The sequence below is a fragment of the Pteropus vampyrus genome, unplaced genomic scaffold (genome assembly GCF_000151845.1).
Source record: "Pteropus vampyrus isolate Shadow unplaced genomic scaffold, Pvam_2.0 Scaffold28, whole genome shotgun sequence".
NCBI lineage: Eukaryota > Metazoa > Chordata > Mammalia > Chiroptera > Pteropodidae > Pteropus > Pteropus vampyrus.
This window is the reverse complement of record NW_011888809.1, coordinates 2,276,060-2,299,190: the sequence shown is the minus strand read 5'-3', so window position 1 is coordinate 2,299,190 and position 23,131 is coordinate 2,276,060. Positions and strand designations below refer to the sequence as shown.

Here is a 23,131-nt window from a genome sequence, read left to right as displayed (position 1 = left end):
AGACACAAGTGCATTGGTAAATGGGCAGTTATTTGGTAAAGCATATATGGGAGGGACATAGCTTAGTTTAGGGGAAAACAAGGGCAATGCATAAATTTCACTATTCGTTTAGAGCACATTACATTTAAAAAGACACGCAAATATATCACTGAGCAACACCAGACAATAAAAAAGTAACAGAACTTTATTTTTATATTTCAGGACAAGAATAGCTTTAATTTCCAATTTAACCCAGGAAACTGTTTTTAAAAATTTGGAAGACTGTGGAGTCTAAAAACTAGACATGTGTAGGATGCACCAGGGCTCCCTCCCCAGGGTCTGTGAGAAAATCACATAGTTGAGGCAGGGTTCAGGGAAATAGAGTAGGACCTTATTACCACTTGTGGCAACAATTGAATGGGCTGCCTTGTCTAGTGCTGAATTCTCCTTTACCATAGGTTTTCAAGTTACATGTCTTATCTGTTAGAAAAGATCAGTAATTGAATGAAAACTTAGGAAAAAATGCCCCTTAAAAAGCACTTAAACTTAAGTCTTTGTGCTTAAGTTTTCTCTGTAAAATGTTATGGAATTTAAATAAGGTAATTCCCATAAAGGGCCTAGCACAGTGCCAGCATACACATGTAATTCTTGTTACTGTTCTCATTATACACTTCTAAGTCAGAAAAGTAAATTTCTGCATTTGAACTAAAAATTGTTACAGAGAATCTCAGCACTGAAAGGGTTTTTTAAGATCATTTAGTGTATTCTTTTCATTCAACCAATTAGAAAACTGAAGAGCAAGCAGGTTATTCCATATAGCCTGGCAAAAATAGCAGAGACTTTTGATTTCCAAAGGCCAGCCCCTTTTCATTAAATCAGATTGTTTTTCTATTTAGATCAACTTCCACATAAAACATGAGAGACAGTTAACCATAGCTATACTTATTTCCTTATATTAAAGATGTTTGATGACCTGACTCCCCTACAGAGTGGGAAATAAAGGCCAGAGACCTTATCTAGATAGTTTTTGCTTTTTGTTCATTTGAAAGTTCATTTGTTCATTCATTTGCTCCTCTCCTTATTCATTTGAGTTGATATGACTGAGCAGATATCAAGCATTAACATTACACTAGTTATGGTAAAACTGAAAAACAAATTTAAAAAAAAGAGGTGGACCTCATCCTCTTGGAGCTTATGATGTGGGCAAGAAAGTAAATTACTACAACACAGTGTGTTGTGAGCAATAAAAGAGGTGATCTTCAAGGAACTCTGGAGGACCAGAGATAAAATGCCCCACTTTGGCAAAAGGGAGGCCCTCAGTAAAGATTTATTTAAATACTGACAATTTACAGTAAACAAGGGAGAAATGCTCCAAAGGAAATGAAAAGAAACTATGCTAACTGACCTGATGGCACAAAAAAGCAACGGATCTAAAATTTTAAGCACTTTGGAAACTTCAGGAATCTAAAATAACTAGAATAAAAGATATTCTAAAACTGGTATAAATAAATAAATTATGCCTTTTTTCACTCTAGGAACAATCTTTCTGATATTCAAACTCAAACATAGACTTTTTATTTTATTGTACAGTCATACTATGGCTGACTCATTACTGAAAACACCAACATCCGGACCTCATGTAAACACACAAAAATGCTTACTCTTCCCTCTTGACTTCACTCCCAGGGATGATTTTGACATAAGATTTTGGAAACCATCCTCTTCCTCCATGCACCTCCCCAAACCACCAATTTTCTTGCTGCTCCAAGACAGTAATAATATCATGTTTTGAGAAATTCAAGTGGTTATCTTTCTTTGCAGTCCAGGAACAAAGGGCCTGTGCTTTTAGGTTTTCTACAACCTGTCCCTGTGAATACAAAATCACAAAATTAAAAAAACCACCATACTTTGTTTCCAAGTACATAACATACTTACTAGTTAAACAGCAGACCAGTTTGGTGTGGTGGTGACTTATTGCTAATGGTGACTGAAGATAACCCTAATCCACTGATTTAAAAGTATTTATGACAATCATCTGAGTAGCTGTCTTTTAAATTAAAGACTGAACACCTACCATTCAAGGAAACATCTTGGCATTAAACATCACTGGAACAGGAAGTATCCCAGAACGAATAAAAAGGGACAGAGTTACTGCAAGCCTTCTCTCTCTTCCAGTTTGCAGTCTTCTCCCTGCAGTGGATTTAGCTTACTTCACTAGGAATGGAGCTGTGGTTGCGTTCAGCCTCTCTCCACTTTTCTGCTTTCTGTCTCTCCTTCGTATTCTTATTCTTATTTCTTCCTTCTCTCTCAGAGGAAAGAGTGGTTTTGTTCGGTTGACAAGGCTGACCGCTTTACCTATGCTCTAAATCTTCTATTAAGCCTTCCCATTTTCTAAAAATATTTTGTAACACTGTGAAGTCCCTCTCTTGAATATTTGATCTCTATGTTTTTCTACTTACTTCTACTTCCAAATTTCTTAAAGAATGAACAGTCTTAAATGTGCTTTCCAATTTCACCCCTCAATCCATTCTAATGTAGGTTCTGTACCCATGAACTTCTTCCTGACAAAGTCATTGGTAACATCAAAGCCAAAAACTTCTTCCAAACTCTTATTTTCTCTGATCTCTGAACAGTGCTGACACCACTAAAACCCTTGCAGCTCCTGAAGCTTACTCCCTGGTGATCAATGCCTTTTCTTTGGTCCAGCCCCTTTCCTTTCCTGTTTTACATAATTTCCCTAAATAATCTTATTTATACCTATGACTTCTGAAATCTATATCTTAATTCTAACTTTATCTCCTGAGCTCCAGACTTGTAAATCAAACTGCCTACTGGGCCTTCCCACCAGAATGTCCTTAATACAGGTCCCTAAGTTGCAAGTCTAATACATAAACATGTTTAGAACCTACCAAACCCACTCCTCCTGCAATGCATACCCAAGACAATGACAGCAACATCCTTTCAGTACTCAAGCTAAAGATCCTGAAGAGGTTTTTTTTAATTCCAACTTCTTCCTCCCTTGCCACATGCAATAGATTGCGAATTTTATGTCAATTCTGAATACTTTTTTAAAATCCATCTCCTCTTCTCTACATTTTCATTACTGTGACATTGGTTCACCACATCAGCTCCTGGTACTTAGCTATTGTAATATCCTCCCTTACCAAGTTTCCTTCCTTTGCTTTCTTCCACCGATGTGGCCTCTAAACTACCACCACTGTTATCTTCCTAAAATATACATCTCAACTCCTCTCTTAAAAACCTTCAGAAGCTTTCTATTGCCAAGTCACTTAGCATGTTATTAAACACTTCACACATAAACCTCAATCTCTAGCTCTAACTTCACTTCTTAAACCTTTTCTCCATGAATCCTACACTCTAGCTACACTATAAAGAATTCTGTTTCCTGCAAACTCCTTGTGTTGACATGCCTCAATGACTTTCCCCAAATTGCTCTTTCACAGGAATAACTTTCCTTCTCTGTTTGGTGATATCTTGCTTATTTTCAAAGGTTCTCAAATACCTTGCCTTTTGTGAAGCCTGCTCCAATTCCCACAAATTAAATGAGATGCTTTCTTCTCTGTATACCACTCAAGACTTTGTAGGATACCTTTATTACAATACTTCTCATACTTGACTCTATACTGATGAAGTCAGCAATTTCTTTCTAACAATGTTAATGTAACAATGCTTGCAATGTTTACATCTAAATCAATGGCTAAATATAATACAGTTCCCACACAAATGACTTAAGAAAACAAACAAAAACCCCCAAGCCCAAATCTCTTCTTACAATAACTACAAATTAAGAACACTATAATCAGATTTGTAAATATGCTATTTTGAGCTTAGAAATCTTAGCTGCTAGCAACTTGATACTATGAGAATGAATTGTTGAGAAACCTCTAAGTAATAATAATTTCTTCACATCACATGCAAATAAGAATAAAACCAAATGCTACAAATTCTAGTTAAATGAGCAAATAATGCCTTTGTACAAAAATATTCACTCTATTTTATATGAATTAGGAGCAATGTCAAAGAATAAAGCACACAAAAATTAAAGATATTTACCTGTCCATGAATAGGTGACACAGATACAGGGGACACAGTGCGAGTAAAAGCTGATTTTTTCTGCCATGATGTATTAACAGTTAGGTTTGAAAAAGATACATTTTGGTAATCAGTCACTGATGCTGGTTGATTTGAAGAAAGTGATCTGTAAATGTAACACTCTGATATAAGTATACTTAATTGTTTAGAATTGAATGAGGTACTACCAATGTATCTTAGTATACACTGTGTTTAAACACAACTTGTGGGGAAAAAAATTCACAAACTACTGACCTATGTTTTAATTTACTAAATTTCAGTATAAAATTTGGAACAAGAGATATTCTTGGAGAGTCCAGTACAGATTATAATATGGTTAAGAAGCAAGTTGACATAAATACATATTAGGTATTCATACATTTGCAGAGCTATACAAACCCCATTGTTAGCTAAAAACTTACTCAGAAGAAGCTGAGGTAGCAGATAAAGAGACTGAAGGAGGAAGTAAGGCCTTTTTAGGAGACACAGATTTTTCACTTGATGGCATTTTCTCTACGTAGTTGCATGGAAACCAGCCAAAACGTCCTTGAAAACTACCATAAAGCCAACCAGGTTCTCCTGTGGTTTTTTCATCAACCTATGGAAACAAAAAGAAGTAGTTAGAAAGCCACATATTTGTAATGGAAAGAGATGCAGACTTGAACATAAGCACTGCGACACTGAGATAGTCGACCTGATAACCAAGATATCTACTAAGCGACTAATGGGTGGGGAGTGCATACAGCATGGAAATGTGGGACAACAGGATAATTCATGGCCTACTCGAGATAAAGCAAGATTTCATTATGCTGCTTAGAATGGCACACAATTTAAAACTTGTGAATTGTTTATTTCTGGACTTTTTTCCATTTGATATTTTCAGACTGTGGCTGACCATGGGTACCTTAAATTACAGAAAGTGAAACTGCAGGCACTACTGTATTATATAAAGTAATATATTACATTGTATTTAGCTTGTTCATGCAAAAAAAAAGACTTTATTTCCTACCTGTATTACATCCCCAGAATTAAAACTCATTTCATCATGGCTCCTTGCTTCAAAGCGATATAATGCTCTGTAATTCACCAAAGCGCTAGCTGGCTCACCTTAAGAGAAGATAATTGTCATTACTTGCTACTTTCATATACATGCATCTTTGCTATGACTTAATAAAGAGCTCTTAAAATTAAAAAAAAAAATTGAGCATCAAATAGTATAATGAAAATCCATTTGTATAGTCTTGTTAGGACTTAAATAGTCATAGAATCAATATTAAAGCAAACAAGAATGTTCATCTTAAGCTGGAGGCAGTAAAACAGAGAGATAACTTGTCAGGTGTGCCATGTGCAGGGATCTCAGGGAAGGTGTGGGAGTGGTGGAGGCTGAACTGTGCACACTGGAAGGAGACTAAGCAGCAAGAGGCTTAGTTTGATCTGTGAAGTCAGAAGATAACAGGGAAGAAGAGCACAAAAAGAGAGGTCACAAACGAGAAGGTTAGTAAGTAAACAGGGCTGACTGAAGAAAGATCTATAGATTTGTCAGTATGGTTCTAAAAGATAAACAGTAAAAGGCTCACAAATACACTAGACTTGATAAGATTAAAAATATTTTACTTTGTTCATTTGTAAAATAAATGCTTTAGATTATAAAATTTTCTACATATTGTATCATTAATAAAGATTTAATGATTTGTACATCCAAGAGAGATATAATATTTAAAGGATTTTAGGAATGGACTCTGAGATATATCAAAAACAAAGTATATGTTTTGAGAAAATTTCAATGTGCAAAGACTTAAAATTCTATTGTTTCAATAAAATAGTTTAGTTATACTGGTTGAATAAAATATTTAAAACTCTTTACACTTCAATTATAAAAAACCGTGTCATGGTCTGTTCATAGGTATTGATAATTATCTTTTCTTCATGTTTTAAGATTTCTACCCTCAGTCTGTTTTAATAAGCCTACTTACTTCTTATCCAACTTTAGTTTAGAAAAAGGTTAATATTATCATTGCTTTTAATTTTCTTCCCCCCGACCTCATCAGGATCTTTATTTTTTTCTTGTTGCTCTGTCTCAGAAAAAAATTAAATCCTATATTTTTATCCTTATCCTTACATCGTTTCTCCTCAGCTTTCTGCTCTTCTTGAACTTTTTCTTGGGGTTTTTCTTCCTGGAGTCGTTTTTGTTTCTCTTCTTCCTCCTTTCTAAGATTTTCTCTCCATAAGTTTTCTTTTCCTTGCTTTGCTTTCCTTTAAATAGAAGAAAAAGAGTTTGCATAATGCCCTAAAATTTTTTTTACACAAAATAAAAATGTAATAGAAAGTCTTACTCCTGACGAATTGAATATTACATATTTCTTATGTATTTATAATCATATAATTATGTATTTATTATATAGCAAATAGATATTATTTGGGTGTGTAGAAACAGCGGGGATCAGGATGAAAGGGAAAACCAATTAATTAAGAGAGGAGCCTTGGACAAAGAGATGAACTGGGGAGTATGACTGACAATTTCCCACACCCTCAAATTCCTTCCTGCCAGCTAACTCCCAAACCTAAGGAAAAAAGAGGAAAATAATTAAAATGCAACGATTCAGAAAATAAATCTAAAAATTATATCTCAATTTCTTTCCCTTGTCTCTAGATTCTGCACAAAGACTGCCTTCCAGTTTTTATTCCACCATCCTACCTAATCCCTGTGTTTGGGGTTCAGTCACTTTGTGGAAATAGGAAATGCTCTGGTCAGATTATCTACTTTTTATATTATCACTTCGAAGTCTTTTTCATTCATTAGATAATAGAGCATTTTTTCTTTATAGGTCCATGCTTCTGTACATATTTCTATGACATATGATGTAGCTATATAATAGCTTGGTTTCTAGCTAGTCAAGATAATCTGTGATCAGACTCAGTCATTTCAGTATTAGAACTAATGCTCACCATAGTTCTTCCTTGCATATATTTTTTATGAGGCAGAGCTGTCATATTTAGTAGCTTTTCCAAGTCTCAGCACACACTATCACAGACAGTAAAAATCGCTGGGATTTGCAGGCGTTTATGCCCCACCGTGACAGAAACCTTGGCTAAATTCCGTGTCTCTATTCCTGTAATTCCTGGAGGAATTTGGAAATCCTGGATAACTCCAAAAACTGCAGACCCACTGAGTTATCAACCCTTTCTCTTCATCCCCAAATTTCTTACTGTTCAAACTCCTGGTTCATTATCCCATGACTAGCTTCCTCTTAACCCTTTGCAAATCCTCCTATACCCTCTATCACTTCACAGACTGCTTCCTCCAGCACTTTGTGTAACTGACATCTGGCTCTGTTGAGGGCTACGCTTCTCCTGCAGTCCTTACTTAATTTCAATCAATATTCCCTTTCTCGCTTTCTCAAGAAACTATCTCTGACACCCTCCCATGCCTAGGAAGACCCAATATAGCATTTATTTGAATTCCCATAGCATTATGAACACTACTATTAGAGTACTCCCAACATATTTACTGGGATAAAGACTAGAGAGTTAAGAGAGTATAAAATTAAATTTCGATAAAGTTTCTTATGTATGAGTTAGTAGATGAGAAACTGGTCCAGAACCAGAAGATGCCTCAGAAGCTGGATAAAGGGCAAGAGGCCACATCTACAATGTGAAAACCTATACCAGTAGCTTGAAACAACAAGGAAATATACCTGAGCAAATGGCCAAGAAATCAAGATGTAATACTAAGACCCAGCTCTTAGAACTGATCCTTCATGTGCTTCTGTTCTGATTTCTGCCCTCTACCACAGTACGATAATGGGAGAGGATGAAGAATGAAATGAAAATGTGTATTATTAATATGGTCTGTTGGCCTAAAAGGAATTTGTGAGCAGTAATGAGGAGATATCAAAATACTTGCATGTGTCAACAGAAAATTCTGACACAGTGACTACCTGTGTTAGCTATTGCACAGTTTCATTCTGCAGTGTTAAATGGCACAAATTAAGTGGCAAATAAAAACCTTCTTAGTTTGAACTTCATTGCCTCTAATTCTATATTATTCTAGTCTCTCTTGTTAGGGGCCACAAAAGTAGAAGAGTCTTGGAGTAAAAAGTATTATAAATACTTGTTTCACTGTCTGAATATCTTACTAGAATTACACATGAGGAATCTAGGAGTAAGAGTAACCCAGAGCACACCTGCACCACAGACAATAGCTGTCACTCAATAAAAATGTGTTAGAAGTCATTAAGAGACCTACTATACGGTAATGTGTCTTTCTCGCCTTCCCAGTAACTACTCTAAGGCAAAGGAATGTTGGCTCATCAATTTTTGTTAACTATATTAATTTCTGACACTAGAGAACTTGAAAGAAACAGAGGAACATATTAGAAACAGGCCTTTACTGAAAGAAAAAAATTATGTGAAGTCTCAAATGAATGGATCTATGCTTCAGACACAACTGTTTTACTTCTCCTTGCTATAAATGGAGACACTTGAAATATCTCAGTGGTATCTCAGAGAACTGCATCAACATGGCATTCTATACTTAGTCTTATCATTCTATATAATTAAGTATTTAGTTTTAATGATCTTTCAGGTCTGACTCCAAAGTCCATATTTTTCACAAATGAAACATAAAATTGGCTATTGTAAACTCAGTCCCCAAAAGAAAGATTTGAATTTCTAAAATTTAGAATCTAATTAGCATCTTAGGATAATCCTTTTATTTATCCTTTATTCTCCTTAAATTTTCTTAGTCAAACTAGAGATATGGGTAACAAAATTAGAATTCAAATAGTAATAAAGTATAAAACATTCTATATTACCTCACAGCCTCATCTTCTAGTTTCTTTTTCTGTATTAGTTCTGATCTTTTTCTTTCAATTTCCTTCAACTTGTCACGTTTGATCTTATGAAGCTGTTCAAGGGCTAACTGCTGTGTATTGTAGCTTTCTCTCAGTTCCTAAGGACAAAATGAAAATAAGTCAATTATGCCATTGATTTAAAATATTTGTCTTATCTAATAATCTGTCACTTGCATTAAAAGACAAAAATCCTAAAGCAAGTTAAAGTAAAAATATTAAAAGTTAAAATCCTTTTTTAATCTAAGTGATTAAAAAAACATTGAATACAATACATATTTAATCCTCTGAGGACAATACATGTTAAAATTATCTACTTTGTATTAATTCATTTCTAATAAAGAATCTTTACAAAGTCAATTCTTTGATTTGGTACTTCATTTTTAATAAAAAAGCAACTCATTTAAACTATGGGGAAACAGTTTCCTTGTTACAACAGTTTCCTCGAAGAGGAATTTTGTTAAGTCATATTTTTGACACGTAGTTTAAATCAAGTTACCTATAATTTTTATCCAATAAGATTTTGAACTACACACAGAATTATTAAATAATTTAGTTAAGACCTAGAAATGGTAAAGATAGTATCTACCTAAAACCATGACTAGAATGAGGCAAAATAATGAAAAGTATTCCAAACAGGAACTGAAATAAACAATTGCTTATTGAGTATCTAGTTCAATGCGAATGCTATAAAGATTCACAAGGGATCCATCCAATCCAAGGCCATCTAAATACTAAATATACAGTCTTTGCCTTCAAAGAGTTCACAATCTCAAAGTAGAGAAAAATACCTAAATGTGGGATATAGATAAGTACCGTAGCAGAAACTTCTGATTGTCTGTTCAGCCTTTTCTCTCCCTCTTCTAATAGCACCCTTGTTCCTTTTGGGAAACGGATCCCCACTTCTTTGCGCCTTTGAAGACTCTGTCAAATTCAGTGCTCCTCCCACTCCCACCCAGGTGTGGTCATTTAATCTGGGCCTAATCAATCATAGAACCTCACCTCCCACGTCCAGAATGATTGGTCCAAAGGATAAGCACATGATCCAGGCTGGGCCCAAATACTTTCCTGGGCTTCAAATATACTGAAGAGGAGAGAAAGTTTTTCTTTCTCTAAGCTTATTAAATGAAGATAAGGTAAACTTAGAGCTGCCCCAGTACCAAGTGATACTATCAGGGGAGCAATGAAGTCAACTCAAGAAAGCAGCAAAGATTAAAGGCAGACGTAGAGAAAGAGAGTACTGGGGGAATCAAATCTCCGATTTCATTCCTCAAAGTTTACAAACTGTCCAGCAGCTCTTTTACTGATTCAGTTAGTGGTTCTCATACTCTTCTTATAACCACTCTCTTTTGCTTAACTATTTTGAACTGAGTTTCTTTTACTTGACATCTATAGAATCTTGAATAAGAGAGTAGAAAAAGGTTAGAGTAAAGGAAAGAAAAACTGACACTGCTACAAAAAACTAAGCAAAAGGTGTCATAGCAAAGGTGAGAGCTTAGACAGTATTTAGATGGAGTGTTTCAGCGAAAAATGTTGGGCATTGATCCACTCATGATAATAAAACTCAAACCAACCGAACACCCCCCGCTCTGCAAAACAACCCCCCACCAACTCTATTTCTTTTCAAAAATAAAACATTTACAGGTGAACTCTTAACTTGATTGAAATGGTGCATCTCATCTGAGAACAATGTGGTGTCCAGAGACTATGCCCAGAATGTCTGAGATCAAGACTTGTAGCTTAAGCCAATAACAATACAAATACTGCATGCACAGCAAAATTCACAGATCTCAGCTTCTACAGTTCTCTTTGTTGCATCTTTCTCTAAATTCTATTGACAAAAAGAATATAGTGGTTATAATCTACAGAGAAGCAGTATGGTTTAGTGATATGGACTCTAGGAGCATAGGTCTGGAATAAGACCGCCAAAGTCCTTTACAGTTTCCTCATCTGTAAAATGGGGTTAATTTCAGTACATATCTCATAGCATTGTGAGGACTGAATGCATTGATACAGGTTAAGTGCTTATGAAAGTGCAGGGCACAGAGTAAGTTTTCAATGAACAGCAGCTATTATTATTGGCTGAAATCATAAATGAGGAAAATTATAGGTTTAAAAGAAGAGTAAAGAGAAGCCAAATTAATAAATCATCTTAACATGGCTACAAGGCTAGTCCTCCAATTTGTCCTTTAAAATACTGCTCCAAGTCTTCCTTTTTTAGAACTATTCTTCCAGTGCCTGAGTTAATGAGCTTCCTTGTGCTCCCCCGAAAGGCATTCTGTGTGTTCCACTATCATATCCAACTTCTTCTGACTATGATTGTTTCTTCCACTGGAGTTTCTTGACAAAAGGACTGTCATCAACATATTCCCACCCCAAGAGAGAGCCTGGTACAGTATAGATATTTAATTAGTATTTACTAGATAAATAAAAATGCATAAACAATAATCTGTGCATATTGATAAGATCTGAAGACCGCCACAAGGCTTTCCAAAAACATTTCCTCTGCCTGACTACAGTGATCCTAGAAGTTCATATCATTAGACTCAATTCTGAGCTAAGTCACTGCTTCTAGGAAGTCCTGGTTAAATATACCAGACCAGCTAACTGAGAACAAGTAAACCAATCGACAGTAACGAACAGAACTGTCTTAATAGAATGACAGAGTATCTTTTTCATGTTTAGAAAGTTCTCTTCTACTCCTAATGTACTAATAATTTTTTCATTTCTAAATCATAAATGGATGTTAAATTTTAACAAATACTTTTTCCGCATCTAATGAGATGAGCATACCATTTTTCTCTTAATTTGTTTGTATGACAAATTATAGTAAACATTTTTTATATGTCAAATCATCTTTGCATGGCTAAGATAAATCCAACTTGGTCATTGGTCATAATGGATTATCCTTTTTATAAATTTCTGCTTTTTATAAATTTCAACTTTTTAATATTAACATTTTTGCCTCTGTTAAACTGCCCTATAATTTCTCATACTGTTCTTATTAGATTTTGATATGTTTATGACATCTTCCTATGATAAGTTGGGAATATTCCCTCTTTCTCTATATTTTGAAACATGAGTAAGACTGAAATTACTTGTTCCTTCAGTAAAAACTTTGGGTCTGGATTCTCTTCTAGGGAAGATTTTAAACTACAGATTTAAAATATTTCACGACTATAGAGCTACTTAGGTATCTTATTTTTTCTTGAGTCAGTTTTGGCAAATTGTAATTTGTTCATTTCATCTACATTTTTACATTTATGTGCAAAAATTAGTCATAATATCCTCTCATCTTTTAATGTTTGCAACATATTTAATTAATTTCCTTTTCACTCCTAATTTTCCTTATTTCTACTTTCTGTTTAAAATCAGTCTTGCTAAAGGTTTGTTCATTTTATTAATCTTTAAAAGAGTCAAATTTTGGCTTTCTTGATTCTCTATTAAATATGTCTTCTGTTTCACTAACTTCTTTCTACTTTTTTTTACTTTATTATGCTGGTCTTTTATAGTTTCTTAAGTTGAACACTTACCTTATAAGTTTTCAGCTTTGTTCTCTTAATATAACTTAATATAACCATTTAATGTCAACTCCTGACTACTCTGGTTGAATTTCTGCTTTCACTTACTAGCTGTGTGACTTTGGGCACTTGTATGCACCTAATAACACAGCCTCAAAATCTATTTTTAAAACACCTATAAAAATAAAATAGGAAAAAACAAATCCATAGTCAAAGTGGAAGATTTTACCATACCAATCTCTGTAACCAATAGAACAAACAGATAAGAAAATCGGCAAGTTCAATCACCTTGTCTTCACTCTGGAGCAGGCATTCTTAACAGGAGGGCCACAGACTTTCCAAGGTGTTTTTTTGTTTTTGTTTTTTTTTTTAAATAGAATCCAGGAGTCCAGGAACTTGGACAGGAACAAAATTAACCTTTACTTTCACTAATCTCTATCTGAAATATAACATTTCCTTCAATTCTAAATATAAGCAGCAAACCAAGGTAATATTAGCTGTACTTGTGATATTGTTCACCAAAAGAAATCAGATATTTTCATATTATAGTATATATAACTTGAATTCACACTATATACATCTTGAGTTCAAAATTATGGTATTATTAAGCCTGGTCTGTTGCTAGATATTGTTATTTAATCCATTAATATAGAAGCACATAATTCTTATGTCACAAATTTGTTTTTAAAAAATATTTTGTGGGGTGGTTCCATAGAGTAGTGGTTAGCACGTCTGCTTTACACGCTTTACAGAAGGTCCTGGGTTCGAGCCCCAGAGGAGCCACGGCAGCCCACACCCCGGGTGCGCCAGGCCCTGGGTGCACGCTGAGAGCATATGGGAGGAGATGCCCCGCCTTCAGAGATCCAATTCTTAAAGGAAGATGGCAACATGGTAGGTCAGGGTGGAAGTAGGGAGGGGGGGTAATTAAAAATATATATTTTTATGACTCGATTAATTCTTTATAATCTTATATATTTTATATATTTAAAACATTCTGAGAAGGGGTCCAGAGACTTCACCAAATTGTTGAAGAGTCCATGGCATAAAAATGGTTAACAGCTTCTGCTTTAGAAACAAACATTTATAACCCACATCACCCAGCAGCATTTTAGGTCCATGCTTCCTAATATTACACCCTACCGTGGAGAAAGAGGTTCCCAAGGGAGACCTCAAATTCTCTGACGGAAAGAAGTACTTCCATATATATGCTATCTCATTTAATCATCATATGACTCTGCAAAGAAGGCAGAGCAGATATTGTCAGTATTTTTGTAAATAAAGAAAGCAAAGTTTGGAGGTTAAATGACAAATAGCTACACAACTAGCAAGTGGCATGAATAACATCAGAAGTCACTTCTTTAGATTCCTAGGCCATTACTTTTTTCACTGTACTTCACTACTGAAGACAGGATATTGTATGAATTTCCTTAGTATAATGGCCTGTCATATGTCTCATCTTTGAACCCCCTGGCTTTGCTATTTGTCTTAGCATGACTTGAGCAAAAGAGTAAAAATGATCACTGACCTTCTACATGTCTATTACAGGGCTCCATAAAACACAATTTCTTATTATAAATACTTTTAAATATTATACTTGTTTCACCACAAGTAGCCTAAGGGAGTGGTCGATTTCCATTTTTCTGTCTTAATAGAAACTATCCTTTCCCCAGGTAGCCATAAGGCTTGAAGAAAGCTGATACCCCCTCCAAGAGTGGTTCCAATTATTTTTTCCCCACCTTTACTGAGGTATAATTGACAAATAAAAATTATATATATTTAAAGTGTACAACTTGATATTCCAATATAAGTAGACACTGTGAAATGATCACGATCAAGCTAATTAACATAACAATCTCCATATAGTCACCCTTTCTTCCTCTTTCTCTCCCTCCCTTCCTTTATGGAACGTTTAAGATCTACCCTCTTAACAAATTTCAATTATACAATACAGTACTGTTCACAATAGTCAACATTCTGTACATTAGACCCCAGAACTTGTCTTGCATGACTGAAACTTTGTATCCTTTATCTTTCAAGTCTTTCTTAAACCAAAAAAGTTTTCCTTTGACCTCATGCTCTCTTCACTCTCCTCTTTAAATTGATTACACTCACTTATCCCTTCAACTCCCATTCATTCCTGATCTGCTGCAATCCAGCTTCTGCTGATTACTCAAGTGAAATGGCACTTTCAGAAAGGTCTTTGAAGGTCTCCTTGTTGACAATTCAGTAGGTATTTTTTAGTACTATGTTGACTGCTCTGTATCACTTTACCATGATGACTACAGAAGGCCCCCTGCTTTCTGTAACACCACAGTTAGTCTCCTGAGCACTCTGAGAGTACAGGTCTCCTCCCCTTTTAGTTTTCTAAATGCCTCTGATGAAAGTATCAATAAGCAGTGAAAGGCTGGAAGGCAGGAAGCAGGAGAAAGTAAAACAAGAGATAAGAATAATCTGCTGGCCTGTGGAGAATCAAATGCTGACAGATTTATGTGTATAAGTATAGTCCACAAATCATCATCAAATCTCATTTCATAGATGAAGAAACTTAGATTTAAATTTCTGTGCAATGTGTAGCAAAAGTTCTAAGACCAGATAATCTGGCAATTCATGTTACAACCATAAAGGAAAGGCTGATACCATCCTTCCAAGCTGCCCTACCTCTGCTTAGGTAACATGTAAGCTCTACTTATGGTGGTCCTGTCTCACTGTGCATGTGTGTGCTACTGCCCTACTCCCATTCATTTTAGTACCCAGTAGAATGCACAATCAAAATCTACTAAGGTCAGCAAGCACTACTAAGGTCAGCAAGCAGTAAATATAGAGCATCTTTCTTTAAACTATAGTTAAGTCCTTACAACGTTGTCAAAAGTTCTGTGATTTTAAGCGAAACGATGTGTAATGAATCCAATTTTACCATAGTCCAATTGATATAAATGAGTTAAGTTCCTACGACATCTCATCGACATCATAATGAAATGACTTCCAATAAAATGATGTTGAAGATCTGCTGTATATTAAAACAGGAATTCACTGAGTATTTTAAATACTCTATGCTATCACGACAAAGTGTGCTATTTATTTATACATGTGATTTATCATTTTTATCTGAAGTGCATGTACCTAGATGTAACTAGAGCTGCCCTGCATTATTATTATTTTTTTTACGCCTACAGCACCTGGTCTTCCTAGGTGGTCTCCCATCCAAGTACTAACCAGGCCCGACCCAGCTTAGCTTCTGAGATCAGATGGGATTGGGTGTGTTCAGGGTGGCATGGCCGTAGACCATTATTGGTTCTTTTAATATTTTTCTTTATAGTAGTATCAGGAAGCAGCCTAGTATCTACGTGACATAACTTTGCCTTGAATTTCAGAAAATAAAAGTTTTATTTTAAATAATGATTTTCAATGATGTAATCTCACAGTCCCTTAGCTTTCCTTTTAATTGAATCAGCAATCATCCTATCAGTTAACCCAACTCATGGAGATGTTGTAAGGGACCAGGTAATATTTTTAAATGTCTTGAGCTCATCATGAGAAAGACTGCTCTGGGAAACCCTACTGATTTCTGGCATTAGACTCAAACAGGCAGTTAGACAGCAGAAGGATATTCAAGCAAACAGAAAGAAAAAGGTCTGTATTATATATGTTATTTCAAACAAAGATACTCAGATAAATGCAAAGAATAGTTTACTTTTTTAAAAAAGAAAACAGTAAAGTAACTCAAAGAAAAGGAGCTAGATATTAGAAAATAACCTTAAGTAAGAGGAAGAGGTTGTTGAGACAGCTTAGCAGAGACAAAAGGCACTGAAGAACAGAGTCATCCATATTCCCACACTGTAAGATAAGGCAGATAAAAAGCCAATTAAACTATGTACAGATTTTTTAAAAATAATGTAGGGAAGACAACTTGGCTGGCTTGTCTGTCCATCAATGACAAATTATTTGGTTTTCTTTACAATTTTTTCCTAGAGAATATTTGCTGGTATGAAATGTATTGTTAATATTATGTACCTCAAATTTTCCCTCCTTTACTGAAGCCGCTGTGGTCTCTTTTCTATAACTGGTGTGATGTTATTCTAAATGTCAGCAAGATAAAAGTCACATGAAGAGAAAAGTGCCTGAAAAGCTATGTAATACTTTATGCTCTGAAAATTTTAAGCTGTTAGAAAAGAAATAACTGAGACTACTCCCAAATTTTAATGTGCCATTAGTTTGGTTTTTAGCTTTTAACATATTCTTTCACATGGCTTCAGTATACAACTAATATTGTACAAAATAAGAAGCATACACAGTATATATACAGTGTATATTGTGGACATCTGCTCTGCCATTGCAGCAAATAATGAATCATAAACTTACTTTTCATGCGAAGCTTATAGTGCTAGATTATTCTTTGGATTTCACTGATTATTGCATTATTTCACAAAGGTTAATTAAATTGCAACAAAGAAACAAAAATAGAATTTAGTGTGTTAAAAAAAGCCTCTACCACCAGGACTATTTAAAAAATTTCCTTGCCTCAGATCTTGCTGGCTGAGATCAGTTCTCTAACACTGACAAAGACAATATGTATAAATGCCATTAAAAACAGTTATCAAAAACTGGAAACTATTGGTAAACGATATGTTAGTTATATGACAAAATGTTTACATCTACACAGAACATTAAAAACAATCTTGCAATTTTGGTATAGCTCAAATTATCAAATAAATTATGAAAATGTACTACTTATAAAAATAATAGCTTCTATTATGCATTCTATTAAATCAAAATAAGAAAACTGCTAACTAAAAATGAATAGAATAGAATAGAATAGAATAGAATAGAATAGAATAGAATAGAATAGAATAGAATATAAATACCTTTAGTTGACTGTTAAATGAATCCATTTCTGATAGCTTGGATGCAGTTTCTTTTTCAAGAGCATCTAACTGTTCTTTAAGTCTTTGGCATAATTCTTCCTTTTCTAATGATTTTTTATTAAGTACACCAATCCCTAAATCTGAAATACAAACATCAGACATTTACATTTGGTGGAAATGTCATTACCAGTAATTGACATTTACTGTCTGGTCAAATTGGTGTAAGTAGAGAATGACAAAGGATAGACATGCATCATGTGGATCAGCTAAAGAAGAGAAAATTCAGAGGCCATTTGCCCTGTTCGGATACTCATATGGAAATGTTGTAAGCACTGGTTCTGTACTCAATAGTACTAAGAATGAATAGTAAGCTACTTTTACAGTAGCTGCTATTATTTACTGTGGGCCAGACTCTATATTAATGGCTTTATATCCATCACTTCATAAATGAGGTAGGTGATATCATGTCCACTGTATAGAGGGAGAGCCTGAGGATCAGACTGGTGAAACACCTTACTCATGTGGAGCGTCACTCCAGGTCCTGGTAGTTTTCATGCATTATTTCCTTTAATCATTACAACAACCCTGTAAGGTAGCTGCTAATCCCATTGTGCAGCTCGGGAAAACTGAGGCTCTGAGATATTAAGTAGTTGCCCAGTATGATACAGTAGTTGTTCTCAAATTCCTGTCTGTGGTTTGGTATCTGGTAGAGCGAGTCTCTTCCCCACACCAAGTCTTGCCTACCCTTGTACATTTTCTCTTCTAGGTAAATCTGCGAATCACTTAGAAACTTATCTTGACAAGTTTCACTTAAAGAAATCTGAATAGAACTGAATATATGGATGAATTAGTAGAGAACTGACATCTTTGTAATAATGAGCTAGTTCATTCAGGAACATAACATGTGTCTACTTAGCCAGGAATCTTTTAGGTATGTAAGTAAAAATTTATAGCTGTATACTTCTTTATTTTTAACAATGAAAATGCTAATGTGAGGCCCTTCTTCATGATATATCCTAATTAAATACTTTTGATATATAAAGTTACTGATTTTTATATGCAGATTTTTTTTTACCCAGATACCTTATTAAATTCTCTTATAATTCTAACAGTTTTCCAGTATTTCAACAAATATTTAACCATTAAATTATATGTCTACTATATGCAAAGCAACACACTATGTTCAATGGAAGGAAAAAGGATAAGGCATGTGTCCTATCCTCAAGGAGTTCAGAGTCTAATTAAACTGAGAGATAAGCGATGTGAAAAAACAACAGTTAACATACATTCATAGTATTCTTCAAAATGAACATCACTAATAATGGACATTTTAATCTTGAATTTAATTATATCATATATATGAGCACTGTGTTAAGTAACTGAAAGACACAGAGACAATATGGTAGACAATCTGGGCTTCAGAGTCAGACAGACAGGAATTTGAGAACTGCTACTATACCACGCTGGGCAGCTACTGAATCTCTCTGAGCCTCAGTTTTCCTGAGCTGCACAATGGAATAACAACTACCTTATAGGGTTGTTGTAAAGATTAAAGGAAATAATGCATGAAAACTACCTAGCACAGTTCTTGGCACATGGCTGATAATCTAAATGATAACTGTTAAGGAGAGAGGAATCTAAGAGATACAGGTGTACTTAGCAAATTCCAAACAAAAGCTTCCTATTTTGAACTGGACTACAGGAAAAATAAATATAAAACAAAACAAAACAAAACAAAATGCATACATACATACATACTAGCTGAACTGGATCATATTCCACAGAGAAAGAGTAACTCTACCAGGTCTCCAATAAGACATATGCTAAATTCCATTCACAATTCAAATACTAACAACAATCATGAGGACAATGATATACTTTCTGCCACTGTACAAATCAGGAGGGCTGGCTCATCCTGCTTCCAGAATGTCTGTGGAGGGGTGAAGTGGGAGCTGATATATTCTGAACAGCTAAGAACAGAATCATGTGCAAGGAAGATTGAGAAGTGACATGGACAGACCATAGTAGTGGAAGGTGGGAGACATAATAAGAGTAGTTCACAAGAGTGAACTTCTCTATTCCTGGTGTTTTCTTCATGTAGTAAAGGGCTTTTTACTAGCACAGTATTCCCAGCTTCTTTTCACCCCCTTCACTAGTTGGTGAACTCCAGATAAGGACCTTGGCATACACAGCCAATACCCTTGATATCCTTTGCTTTCTTGAGATTGAACTGCCCACAGAACGCCTATATTCTACTTTGTTCACACACCCAGTGTTTTAAAGGTGCAGCTGTACTGCTCACAGATAAGCCACACTATCTAGCATCAGCTTTATCAATAGTGAGGTGATAGTCTGGTCATTCGTATGTCTTGTTCCTTTGCTTTTTTCTCAATTTATTCAGAACTTGGGCAAAGAAGAGGGATGCTATTAATTGAATCTCCTAAACAGCAAATAGTGTAATAAAGAGCCCTGGAATGGAAAGACTGACAAATACTCAACGGGAGACATTTAGAATACTTTAGCTAGTTCTAACACATTTGAAGACTGACTTTTCTTTAAATAAACCTTCCTGCTACATTGTTATTGGCAATGCTCTCCAATGTAGTTTTTTTTTTTTTTTTTTCCAGTTTTCTGGCTGGAACTTGAATCAAGAAAAATGTTACATTCTCACAAATTATCTTAGAATATTTTGTTTCGTAGGTATAAGCCGGCCAAGTGGTAAAATTCTTTACATGTATCACAGTTAGTTGATATAAAAGGTCTGGGAAGGGCACCCCATTCTGCTTAGGCCCATCATTACTATACACTATCACCTTAGAATCTCACAGGTTTGGCCTCATAGTAAAGTCTCCTCCAAACAGTTCTTTACAATCAGTGCAGGATATTGCCAAAATGCACATACAGGCCTGTATTAGAGCCAAACCTAGATCTTGTTTAATTATAGTCTAACATTTAATTGACATATAAGAATTTAATTTGAAATATATGAATAAAAAGAAAGATATACCAGAATTATTACTTACTTTTTATACACTTTTTATTATTAAATCTAACATGTGATGTTTTTCACATTCCCTTTAAATTTTTAATTATAGACAAAAGGTTATTTAAAAGAATAATGCTATTTTAGTAAGCAACATAATATGATTGATATGGTCATTCAGAAAATAAAAGAGGCAAAACAAACCTTAGAGACTTACCAGGTGTGTTACCAAGCTGCATGTTTTTAATTCTTTCATTTAATAATTGCTTCTCAGGTACCAAATAGATAAGCTTATTTTGATATTCCTTAAAAAAAGAAAAAGTAGTGCCTTATTAAAACTATGTAACGTCTACAAATTTTTTGAAAAATTCAAAACATGATTTAATCACTCTTGAAACTTTGTATAAAAATATGTAGCTGTAAACTACTCACAGCTATGAATAAACTAGAATGGAAGTACATATGATTGAAAATGCAAATATTTAAACAAAAATCCATTTATGAATGACTGGCTGAAATTAAAAGGTGGAGAAGAAAGCCTTTGTTAACATGGTATACCTGGAAGCCTTACAATTTTTAGCATACTGATGGATGACAGCGGGCCCAGGCTGAGAGGTGCCTTTCGGATCTGCGCTAAATGGTATGTAAGCAGGTCACGACACTTCAGAATGATTACATGTATATCAAAGGGGGACTAAAAACCCAGGGAAACTAGGGAAGCAGGTTTAAATCAGATATGAAATACTATTTGGCCTTTGTTTATATTTACTGTGGCAAAGTGAAAAAACTTTCAATCCACACTGAAAGAGAAAAAGGACTCTCAAGATAGAGAATGCTTCCAGAGTCCCTACGCTGCAAACTATAGTAACTGAACTAGGTCCTAATGTACAAGTCAAGAACAGAATTACCAGGTCCCTGAGGGAACATATTCAACATTCTCACCACAATTCTGAAAAGAATAATTTTAGGTCAAAATTTCCTAAAAGTAGTAACAATAAATCTTAATTTATTATGCATGTGTGTGTATGCATATTTATTAAAAACTTAAAACACAAAGTGATAAACACCCATTTATGTGTAAATATTAAGCAGAAGTTAATCAGATGTCTAGCAGAATTTTAGAGAGTCTATGAGTTTCCTGATATATATAAGATTGTATATACTCACATCCATCAGAGATTTGAAGGGATTTGTGGACCTCAAATCATAAATCACTCTATTAGGAAGAATTATTAATACCTGTTCATGTTTAAGGACAATTCAGCAGCAAAGGACTTACTTGAAGTTCTTGTTGGAGCTGCTTGATTTCCATAATTTCCAGGTCACACTGCTTATCCAGAACTTCCAGCTCAGTCTTCTGAGTTTGCTTTCTGAGTCGGACATCTTGAAGCCTGCCTGAGATCTGCTGATGTTTGCCATTCTATAGGAAAAGCATATAAACATATGGTAACCTAAAATGCTAACAGAAAATGTTCTTATCAGGAATATAATATTTTCATTTAAATTCTTAAATGTCATTTATACTGTCTGAGATAAATGTTGAAGACCAAGTAGAATATGTTTTAGAGTTCTACCTTTTGACTCAAGAGAGTTGTTAGAAGAAAATGCACCATTCTCAGAGCACAAGAACCCGTAAGTTGAGAAAGCACAAATATAATACACTGAGTTTTCTTCTGAGTTCAGCATTGAGGCATTAATTTATAATATTAACACAGAGATGATTTCAAAGAATAATGAGGAGGAATATATTTCCTATATGGCATTCAGCATTACCTCCTCTGAGCTTCTATTTTTACCCTCAATGTTGCCATCTCATTTCCTCTAATCAAACAATGTCCAGGAGGGCCTTTTTGGCCACAATTCTCTTTTCCTGTAACAATATTCCTTTCTCCTTTTTCTGAGAAGTCAGGAAAAAGAAAAAAAACCAGAGTAGGGATTCTCAATGAAGGCTAACGAGAAGTGCTGAGGTACTAAGGGCTAAATTGTGTCCCCCTCAAATTCGTGTTCTGTCCTAAACCCCACCACCCTGAATGTGACTGTATTTGGAGAAAGAGCCTTTAAAGAAGTAATTAAGGGTTAAATGAGGTCATATGTGTGGGCCCAATTCCAATCTGACTGATGTCCTTATAAGAGAAAATTTGGACACAAAAAGAGATACCAGAGATGCATAGGCAGAGGAAAGACCATATGAGGACACAGCAAGAAGAAAGCTATCTGCAAGCCAAGTAGAGAAGGGCCTCAAAAGAAAACCAACCTGTTAACACCTTGATCTTGGACTTACAGCCTCTAGAACTATGAGAAAATAAATTTCTGTTAAGCCACCTGGTCTGTGGTATTTTGTTATGGCAGCTTTAGCAAACTAATAGAGTGAGGAGAAATGAGACCTCTGGTTAAAAATCACTGATAATCAAAATTTCACATTTGAGAAATACATGCTAAAGGGAATATGCTATGTCAATCCTAGAGCTCTGGACCTTTTCAGACTCTGCACAATAATCTATGCTGTTTGATGTACTATCCCAGTTCTTGAGGGAAAAACAATTAATCGTAAGGTGTCCTCCCGTTATATTTTTAAAGAAAAATATATAGTTAAGATGATGGTTCAGAAAGATATTCAATTAGCTACATAAAGAAGTTAATGTTTTTTTAGGCCTGTTTTGTAGTACTATGGCATGATTAATAATTGTGGTATGCTTTCCTATCAATTTGAAGGCATAAAATAGTGCTTTTCTGACTAAAAATACAGTGACAATTTTTAAGTGTAATTTGAGTCATCAACCAAATAAAACGTTAGACTATAATTACATAAGATCTAAATTTGGCTCTATTACACAAGCATATTCA

General features: G+C 34.8%; 1 protein-coding gene and 1 non-coding gene across 2 annotated transcripts in view; both read right to left on the bottom strand.

Annotated features, from left to right (window-relative positions):
* ITSN2 (intersectin 2) overlaps positions 1 to 23,131 on the bottom strand; it is a 65,758-nt gene that overhangs the window by 13,351 nt on the left and 29,276 nt on the right. Inside the window, exons 13-21 of the mRNA XM_023528537.1 lie at positions 21,567 to 21,707; positions 20,505 to 20,592; positions 17,305 to 17,444; positions 8,886 to 9,022; positions 6,191 to 6,324; positions 5,081 to 5,178; positions 4,494 to 4,669; positions 4,054 to 4,198; positions 1,641 to 1,846 (exon numbers count right to left, since the gene is read on the bottom strand). Coding sequence (XP_023384305.1) covers positions 1,641 to 1,846; positions 4,054 to 4,198; positions 4,494 to 4,669; positions 5,081 to 5,178; positions 6,191 to 6,324; positions 8,886 to 9,022; positions 17,305 to 17,444; positions 20,505 to 20,592; positions 21,567 to 21,707 — 1,265 coding nt within the window. The remainder of the gene's footprint in view (positions 1 to 1,640; positions 1,847 to 4,053; positions 4,199 to 4,493; positions 4,670 to 5,080; positions 5,179 to 6,190; positions 6,325 to 8,885; positions 9,023 to 17,304; positions 17,445 to 20,504; positions 20,593 to 21,566; positions 21,708 to 23,131) is intronic.
* On the bottom strand, positions 15,607 to 15,725 carry LOC111737605. Its single transcript, XR_002779483.1, has one exon. It is a non-coding gene; the product is annotated as a 5S ribosomal RNA (ribosomal RNA).